This window comes from Chenopodium quinoa, unplaced genomic scaffold (assembly GCF_001683475.1).
Source record: "Chenopodium quinoa cultivar QQ74 unplaced genomic scaffold, ASM168347v1, whole genome shotgun sequence".
Taxonomy (NCBI): Eukaryota; Viridiplantae; Streptophyta; class Magnoliopsida; order Caryophyllales; family Amaranthaceae; genus Chenopodium; species Chenopodium quinoa.
The window spans coordinates 1,993,855-2,003,653 of NW_018743014.1; the positions used below are offsets into that span (position 1 = coordinate 1,993,855).

At 39.2% G+C, this 9,799-nt stretch overlaps 1 protein-coding gene and 1 long non-coding RNA gene across 2 annotated transcripts; one reads left to right on the plus strand and one right to left on the minus strand.

The window, feature by feature from the left end:
- Positions 1-2,144: 2,144 nt before the first annotated feature.
- LOC110729953 lies at positions 2,145-3,215 on the plus strand. Its single transcript, XM_021909745.1, has 2 exons — positions 2,145-2,273; positions 2,484-3,215. The coding sequence occupies exons 1-2, from the start codon at positions 2,145-2,147 to the stop codon at positions 3,213-3,215; spliced, it is 861 nt and encodes a 286-aa protein (XP_021765437.1).
- Positions 3,216-8,685: 5,470 nt separating this feature from the next.
- On the minus strand, positions 8,686-9,091 carry LOC110729822. Its single transcript, XR_002512945.1, has 3 exons — positions 9,024-9,091; positions 8,875-8,946; positions 8,686-8,778 (listed from the first exon to the last, which is right to left on the minus strand). It is a non-coding gene; the product is annotated as an uncharacterized LOC110729822 (long non-coding RNA).
- Between the last annotated feature and the right edge of the window lie 708 nt (positions 9,092-9,799).

The window sequence follows — 9,799 nt, forward strand, 5'->3', positions numbered from 1 at the left end:
ATCCCTCTAGCTTGAGAGAGTAGTTGGGTGCCTTAGATGACTTCCCTTAATTTATCCCTTTAATTTACCTTGATTGTTGCATGCTAATTGTGATTTGTGATGAAATTGAGTAGTATAACCCAAGCCCTAGATTCCTCTTAATATTGTTAATATCCTCTTAGCTTTTAGTTGTATTGAATTAGTAGAAGTTACTTGAAACTCAACCAATTTTGACTTCATTTAACTTGTTTAAACGGTAGTACTCGGTGGTTGATTCAACGCCTCTCTTGGGTTCGACCCTTTTTTACCCTTGCTACTACTTAGTGAGACCAAGATAGGATTTATATTTGGTAGGCTCGATGACGGCCTATCATCAGTCACAACAAAAAGTCATTTTCCCTCTGCGCGAATCCCAAGGATGGCCTCGACGTCGTGCAACATGATCGTCATTTCACTAAATGAAAGGTGGAAAGAGTTCGTATCCGGTTGCCATCGCTCAACGTAAGCCATGATCAGCGTTGAGTCAATCTTATCGTTCATGGTTGTAGGAAGGTGACTCACTCTAGTGCCTTGCAATCGGCCGAACATCTCGTTCTCCTCCGGCCAAGCCTCAGCCCATCTACACAAAAAGTTACAAGTCCTTTCCGGGTTTGGAATTTCAAAATGCCCATAGCCAAAGCCCTCTCCTGGTCCTCCTAGATACGGGTAGCTATGCGTCCTAGAAAGCTAGGAATCACACTCCCGTCTACAAGTCCCCCAGCCATCTCACCCCCCACCACCCAAGAATCATTAACGGCCCTCAACCGTTTTCTGCTTACCATAGACACAGTGGACGTATATGTTGTGCCAGATCTACTAACAAATCTACCATCTCTACCCTTACGCACATATACCCTATGCGTCTAATACATATCATCAAGCCTGTGACTGAATGGACCGTAATCATCATATGGTCCACTCTGATCGTCCATCCCAAGCACCACATCCTCATCTGCGTCCTCCTTCTCCTCCTTTCCTCATCACCATCATCATCTTCATCCTCCTCGAGATAGTGAACTCGTTGTCTGCGAGCCGAGGCCGAAATACCACGGGATCTAACGTGTCTGGGCCCAGAGCTCTCCATTGAATAATTTCTACTTCTAATAACGTCCATGCTCCTCCCCGCACCAGGTCGAAAATGCGATACCTAACTCCATTTAAATAACGAAAAATAATAGCCATTATTATTATTATTATTTATTTTAAAAAAATATACAAATAATTTAAAAATATACAAACTATTTGCATAATGATGGTAAAAGGATTACAATTCAGTGTAGGTATAGATGTGCATGTGAGTTCAATAACTATACCTGTAGAATGCCTGCTTGTACATGTGTGGGGGGAGTGAAGTGTCATTTCAAGGTGTTTGCATCAAAACTTGTGAAGCAGCAAACTTGGCAAATAAAAACCTTGATATTAGACCACACCTGTTTTAGAGTGAAGAAAAACAAGATGCTTACTGCTGAATATATAGCAGAGAGGTATTTAGAAGAGTTTAGGAGTAACCCAGGTTGGAGAATTAAGGAGATTAGGGCTAGGATTTTGAATAATTTAGGAATTGAAGTGAGTTATTATAAGGCATGGTTATCTAGGTGTAGGGAAAAACTGATCATATTTGGTTCAGCTAGGGAGCAGTATGCAAGGGTGTGGGATTATGGGAAAGTTGTGATGAAGTACAACCCTAATTCTGGGTGCAATGTTGTTGTTGATGGTATTAACAGCCCAGAGCCACCCTTGTTCATGAGAATGTTCATCTGTTTAAGGCCAATGAGAGATGGCTTTGCAAAAGGTTGTAGGCCAATAATAGGGTTGGATGGTTGTCACCTAAAAGGTGCCTTTTCTGGGCAAATTCTGGTGGCAGTGGCTAAGGATGGGAATAACAACTTATTTCCCCTAGCTTGGGCTACAGTGGAGATAGAAAACCAGGAAACTTGGGGTTGGTTCTTGGAATCCCTTATGGCAATGTTCACACATGATCTAGGAGCTGGGCTAACCATTATGTCTGACAGGTAGAAGGTACGCTTTTGTTTCCCTTTTTAGTATTTAGGTTCAATTTTTAAGTTTCCATGTGTATGGCTTTTGACTTTGCATTTGTCTGCATTTGGTAGGGTTTAATTAAACCAATGGCTGATGTAATTCCCAAAGCAGAACAAAGGTTCTGTGTTAGGCATAGTTGGGCTAACTTCAAGCTCAACTACACTGGATCAACCTTCAAGGAGCTATTTTGGAGAGCAGCCAGGGCTACCACTTGTGTAAGTTGGTTTGCTTAAACATAAATGCTTTTATATGCTTCATTTAACCTGAATACTGGTATTGGTTCATGCTTCTGTCTGCATCTGTCTTGGGCTATAGTAAATGCATAGTTACTTATCTTGTCTGAATATTGGTTCATGCTTCTGTCTGCATTTGTTTTTATCTGTTGTAAATGTCCTGCTTTTATATGCTTCATTTTACCTGAATAGTGGTATGCATGGTTACTTGTCTTGTCTGCATGGTTACTTATATTGTCTGAGTATTGGTTCATGCTTCTGTCTGCATTTGTCTGTATCTGTTATAAATGTCCTGCTTTTATTCATGTTGTTCTGAACTGGTATGTCATTGAATATTGTCAGTTTGAGCATGAAATTGCCATGGAGTCTATCAAATTCCTTGATGAAGAGGCATATGACTATTTAGCCAACATTCCTACCAGTCATTGGTGTAGACATGCATTTACACCAAACTGCAAGTCCAACATGTGTGAGACTTCCAATGCAGTGATTAGGCCTGCTAGAGATAAACCTATCCTCACCCAAATGGAATGGATGAGGAGGTATATAATGAACAGGAATAATGAAAAGTGGGAGGATTCAAAAGAAATGACACACAACTTAGTGCCATATGTGAGGCATGTTCTGGCTAGGATAGACTTTGTGGCTAGGTCCTGTGTGGTGCAACCATCAAGAGGGAATACATTTGAGTTGCAGCTGAAGGATGACCAAGTCTTGGTTGATTTGGATAAGGAGACCTGCACATGTTACCATTGGGAACTCACTAGCATTCCCTGTGTTCATGCTTATGCATGCATGTTGGATGTGAGGGGTGACATAGAGGCATATGTTGACCCATACTATACCATGGACACATACAGGGATGCTTATGAACCAGCTGTCCAACCAATGCCTGGTCCCAAGCACTGGGAGAGAGTCAAATAAGGGAACCACTACCTCCTTCTGTTAAGGTGCAGCCTGGGAGACCTAAAAACAAAAAAAGGAAGCTTGAGCCAGGAGAATGTTCCACTGCAAGGGGTCAAGCAAGCACAAAGAGGAAGAAGCAATGTAGCAACTGTGGGGGATTTGGGCATTATGCCAAGACTTGCAAAGGACCTGCTGCACCAGCAACAGAGCTGATAAAGTCAGCAGGCAGACCCCCCTTGAACACAGCTTGGATAGTGGAGGAGAGGAAGAAGAAAGAGGTTAGGGCTGCAAAAAAGGTAACACAATCATAACACCAAATCCCAATTGGTTTAATATATATGTACGTTTTTTCACTGACTTTTTTATTTTACATGCCATGTCATAGAGGCAATTGGGGCAGGACCAAACAGCATAGCAAACAAGAAGTTTCCTCAAGAGCAAGAAGGTTGCCTGCCATTAAGCAAGCAAACACAGTCACAGTCCAGGAAGCCAAGCTCAAGTCAGCCTTCCTCAAGCCAGCCTTCCTCAAGGCAGCCTTCCTCAAGTCAGCCTTCTTCAAGTCAGCCTTCCTCAAGTCAGCCTGCACCACCCACAGTTCAACAACCACTCCAAACAGGTGTTGTTACAAGGTCCAAGCTGCAAACCTTTAGCAAGTTAAACATCACCCAGTGATGTACTCTTAATTGGTTATAAAACATTGTCTCTGTGTAATATAACATTGTGTCTATTATGGCCTTGATTGCCATTTAAACAATTGGTTACATTATTGTAGCTTTTGCATGGCTTTGATTGCCATTAAAACAGGTTCAAGTAAGGTTCTTTTGGCAACCTGCACTTGAAGTACTTTTATCCATTTTCAATGTAGATTTGCAATGTTTTCTTTTGTCAACTTGAAGTTTTCATGAAGTGCTTAATATGTGCATCTGTGCAAGTTTAAACATTTTCAATTTAACAGCTTAATCAAGTGATAAAAATGCTGTGTAGATACATATATATTGGATATTTATCACTACAACAACACTCATAATTTTTCATATATATAACACTAAAACCAAAGTCATTACAACAAATTATCAAATACTACATACAACTTACTATTAAACACCCCTAACCATTAGAAAAACTACAACCATTGACAAACCAATACAAATAGCCATGCCCACCCAACCAAAACAGTTGATTGAAGACATCTTCCTTGCATTACCCTCCCTGTTCATTCTCTTCCTGTCAGCGTTCAAGGCCTTGCATCTCATCTTCAAACTATCAACTTCATTAAGTAGGCACCTCCTTTGGCCACTGATTTCATCAACTTCCCTTTTCAAGCCATTGACTTCACCCTTTAGCAGCTTCTTATCCAACAACAGGTTGTTGATAATCCCTGTTTGCCAATCTGTCCCATCAGGTTGATTAACCCATTCGAAAGCTTTGCAGCCCCTTGTTTATGTGATTGGGTCATAAAACTTACAGGATATGAACTTCCTGCCTGGATTCTTCCTTGTCTAGCTAGTGAGCTTGGCCATTAGCACACCACACTGGTATTTTTTTCCCTTAGAAGGAGAAGAGCTAACAAACGACATAATCTGCATCAATTTTAGATCAACAATCACCACTAGGCGAAAAACCCCAATCCCCACCGGTTCAAACCACACATTCCCCACCGGTTTTGAACCGGTCTTGATTTGGGGGGTGCTAAATCCCCAAATATTTCCCACCGGTTTTGGAGTGAACCGGTGGCAAAAACATGCGATTTAGCAAATAGCTGGAGGAGTTTTCCCACCGGTTTTCAATTGAACCGGTGGCAAAACCATGAGATTTCCCACCAGTTTTCACATTGAACCGGTGCCAAAAGTCAGCGTGCCAGTTTTCAAAATTGTTTTGGGCACCGGTTCATTGTAAAAACCGGTGGGAAAAACCTGTTTTTTTTTAAATTTTTTTTTTATAATTAAAAATAATTAAAAACCTGCACATCCTGTATTAATTATGCCATTAATATATATTATAATAACTATAATAATAATAATAATTATTACCCGTATTATTATTATTATTATTATTATTATTATTATTATAATATTATTATTAAAAATACTAATAATATAATAATTTTTACATTGGAATAATAACAACAATACATAAATATTAATTAATAACCGTAAATGCAATACAATGAAATGTCATATAGCTTTTACAACTCATTAATTAAAAGGTGTTATATTTACAAACTATACTAATAATTAATGTATAAGTTAACAAGTTCAAATTAAATTATATGTGATGAAAGACGCTAACATGTCTCGAACTTCATTCAGCTCTTTGCTCGTCAATGGACCTCCTTTCTGTACCTTGCAAAACTTGGTTAAACTAAAATGATGTTAGCTAGAAATAATTACTTAGGTTATGTATGTAAAAATACATTTACAATTTAAGTTAGGCAAAAATTTAATACATAGGCCTATATGACTACTACTTCACCTATTTTCTATATTTATTGCCAAATCAACTCATTCTTACTCGTAGCATGTCAATATTACTTATTAATAGGCGGCTAAGGCTTGAAACCACATTAAAAGAACAATTCAATGGTTTTAAGACGCATTTTCAACCAAAATGGCCCGAATAAGGCCTATATCAATACTTGTATGCCTATTTTCTACACTTCTTATCAAATCAACTCATTCTTTCTTTTAACATGTCATTATTACCTAGTGAGAGGAAGATAAGGCTTGAAATCACATTAAAAGAGCATTTGAATGGTTTTTGGACGCAATTTCATTTAAAATGGCCAAAATAAGGCCTATATCACTACTTGTATGCCCAATTTCTACATTTTTAATCAAATTAGCTCATTCTTCCTCATAACATGTCATTATTACCTACCGAGGCAGCTAAAGCTTGAAATCAAATTAAAAGAGCAAGTCAAGTGTTTTCAGACACATTTTCAACCTAAATGGCCCGAATAAGGCCTATATCACTACTTGTATGCCTATTTTCTACACTTCTTATCAAATAACCTCATTCTTTCTTTTAACATGTCATTATTACCTAGTGAGAGGCAGCTACGGCTTGAAATCACTTTAAAAGAGCAATTGAATGGTTTTAGGACGCAATTTCATTCAAAATGGCCGAAATAAGGCCTATATCACTACTTGTATGCCCAATTTCTACATTTTTAATCAAATTAGCTCATTCTTCCTCATAACATGTCATTATTACCTAGTTAGAGGCATCTAAGGCTTGAAACCACATTAAAAGAGCAAGTCTAGTGTTTTAAGACGCATTTTCAACCACACATTCTCGAATAAGGCCTATATCACTACTTGTATGCCTATTTTCTACACTTCTTATCAAATCAACTCATTCTTTATTTTAACATGTCAATATTACCTAGTGAGAGGCAGCTAAGGCTTGAAATCACATTAAAACAGCATTTGAATGGTTTTTGGACGCAATTTCATTCAAAATGGCCGAAATAAGGCCTATATCACTACTTGTATGCCGAATTAATCAAATTAGCTCATTCTTCCTCATAACATGTCATTATTACCTAGTTAGAGGCAGCTAAAGCTTGAAATCACATTAAAAGAGCAAGTCAAGTGTTTTAAGACGCATTTTCAATCTAAATGGCTCGAATAAGGCCTATATCACTACTTGTATGCCTATTTTCTACACTTCTTATCAAATCCACTTATTATTTCTTTTAACATGTCATTATTACCTAGTGAGAGGCAGCTAAGGCTTGAAATCACATTAAAAGAGCAAGTCAAGTGTTTTAAGACGCATTTTTAAGCTAAATGGCCCGAATAAGGCCTATATCACTACTTGTTTGCCTATTTTCTACACTTCTTATCAAATCAACTCATTCTTTCTTTTAACATGTCAATATTACCTAGTGAGAGGCAGCTAAGGCTTGAAATCACATTAAAAGAACAATTCAAGGGTTTTAAGACGCAATTCAAGGGTTTTCTCTTATCAAAACACACCACAAAAGCAAATTAATTAAGTCAATGGCATACCTCATCAAGTTGTTGTAAGTCTGTACAATGACTCAGTATGTCCAACATGAATCTCATCACGTACAATCCGCAATAAACTCCGTTATCTTGTTGTGCGCACTAGCATAGGAACAAAGTAAATGAATCAAACATGCATAACAAATTAGCAACATCTTACGCATTGTTTATTATATAAATCACAAAATCATCTAGCATTACCATCGGTGATTTCCATGTAGGACCTTGAGGAGCTCGGAAATTTATCTTCTTCATAGCACTATAGAAAAGTAAGTTCAAACTTGATTAGTATGACTAATATAATAAATGAGTTAAGTAAGGATAATCAACACTAGATAGCTATATTTACTTTCGCAGTATAGACTTCACGAGGAACTTTTTCGGATGAGGCAATCGAGCTGAATCAAAAAGGAAGATGGTGTTACTGGGAACACAAATCACCAGCAGGGTCCAATGTGTACTACAGAAATGGACAATACACAAACAAGTCAATAATTAGCCGTGTACAACATATAATTAGGGGAAACAAATGAATTTGACATGGTCAAACGTACTCCTCAAAACATGGGGCGAATATGAACTTGTCACCCGCACGCAATGCTTCCTTGATACCCCGTTCAACATAGTACAACACGTTGAGTAGTTGCCTAAGATTCTAGTAGTGGAGATTTGCTCGGGGCATAACCACCCTACTTGACACGGAGAATCAATCTCAAGTAAGTGCTCCTGTAGTGCTCTGCATGCATGGTAACAAAATATTAATGGGAAATTAAATGACAAGCAATCACCACTAATCTGAATAACATAATAGTGTCTGGCATTAAATTACCTCATGAATGTTTGAACGAGGGAGATGTTAAGCATTGAACCACTTAGAAATTCTTTCACATCTTCTTTGCTAAGCCATGCAACTGCATCCTCATCAAAGTGGAACATTGCCTTAGGTAATGCAACTTGAATGGGAGTGTCACTAGGCAACATACTAACACGGTTGTGTAGAAATGTTAAATCTTTAGACAGCGTTTGAAGGACCGTGTCAGCAACAAGTGGAGTAGCTTGCAAAGATGAACCTCTCGAAGAGTTCTTCTTCGACCCTTTTTCTCTCTCCGACCTTTGTTCACTCCTCTTCTTTGGCACCGGTTGATCAACGCTTATTGGTTTTTCCACCCTCCTCTTTGAAGTTTGTCTTTTTTGCGAAATCTAATACAAAAAATCACACAATTGGTTAGAAAAGCCAAATCCATCTAACTCTTGTGAAGACAACCGGGCATAAAGTAAAGAACGAACCCAAAATCTTAATTACCTGGTTCATCAACCTTACCCAAGCACATGGCCACTGCACAAATATCTTTTGCCGCCCAAAGTGTAGTAAACTCATCCTCCTCTATGGGCACCGGTATTAGGATGTCCTCGAACCCGCTAATAACAGAATTGATCCCAACCGAGTAATGTTGTGGCCTAAGCGGTCGTAAATGGACCGTACCTTGTTCGGCCGGTTGTGCACTACCATATGCAACCACATGCAAAGCTCCAGATTCGTCCGGGTGTAGAAGTGCACAACGGGTCTCTTCCTACACCAATTTGAAAGATCAGTTATTAGAACCTTCCATATTCATTAAGATTGATAATGTGCCCATATTCAATAAGATAGAACTAAACAAAATCACCTGTAAATCTGGAAAATGATGAGGTGCTGGATTATCGAGCTCCCTCGAGTCCGCATGTGTAGGCGTACCACCCTGTAACAAGAAATTAATGACTGCCACCTTAGATCCTACATAACTCAATATTCCAAAACTAAGAGTTTTGAAAGTACCTCATTTGCATCATCGTCTCCATGTATATCATCTTCCCCTTGTCCTTTTGGGTGACTACATGAGTCGATGGGTGTATTCGAGGGGAAAGGCAAGCTCGGTAGGTTCATTTGCTTCGCCCAAGCGTTAAATTCACTTACGAGCTCGTTGCGGACTTGTTCCTTAATCGATGCCACCGTGAAAACCAAGTCAAGAGGTGAGTTCACACTTGCTCGGGATCTTCCTGATTTGGTATACTCTGGACCCATCACCTTTTCCCACCCTAGCAATGACCCTCTTGCACCTACTACCCGTCCTGGATGGTAGGGCTTTCCCAAAGCCAAGGTGAAAGGGTCTTTTTCTACATTTGGGATAAGCTTGCCTTCAACCAGTTCTTCGGTGCGTTCAATCTGTAGCAAAAAAAAAAACAGAAATAATAGCCGACCACCAACACATACAAGATAGCTAAACGCAACAAAACAGAAACCAATAGCATAGAGTTCTCAAGTTTGTAGTTTCTTACGAGCTTATCAGCCATTTCTTTGGTTTCCGGAGCCTTGATGGCCCATTTTCTTGTCTCCTTGTCACGCGCATGCAGTGAACAGAAGAAATCACCAGCACGACTCACCAGCGTAGTGATCGTGGAAGAAGAGGGTCCTTTGGACGACCCTAGTAGCGAAGTGGGGTATACTCCTTCGTTGACCCACGTTTCCCTCCATTCACCAAATGTCTTACACCCCATACGTTGGGTGTATTGCTTCTTCTTTGCATTTTTGGAATTTTGCTCCCTCAGTTCCTA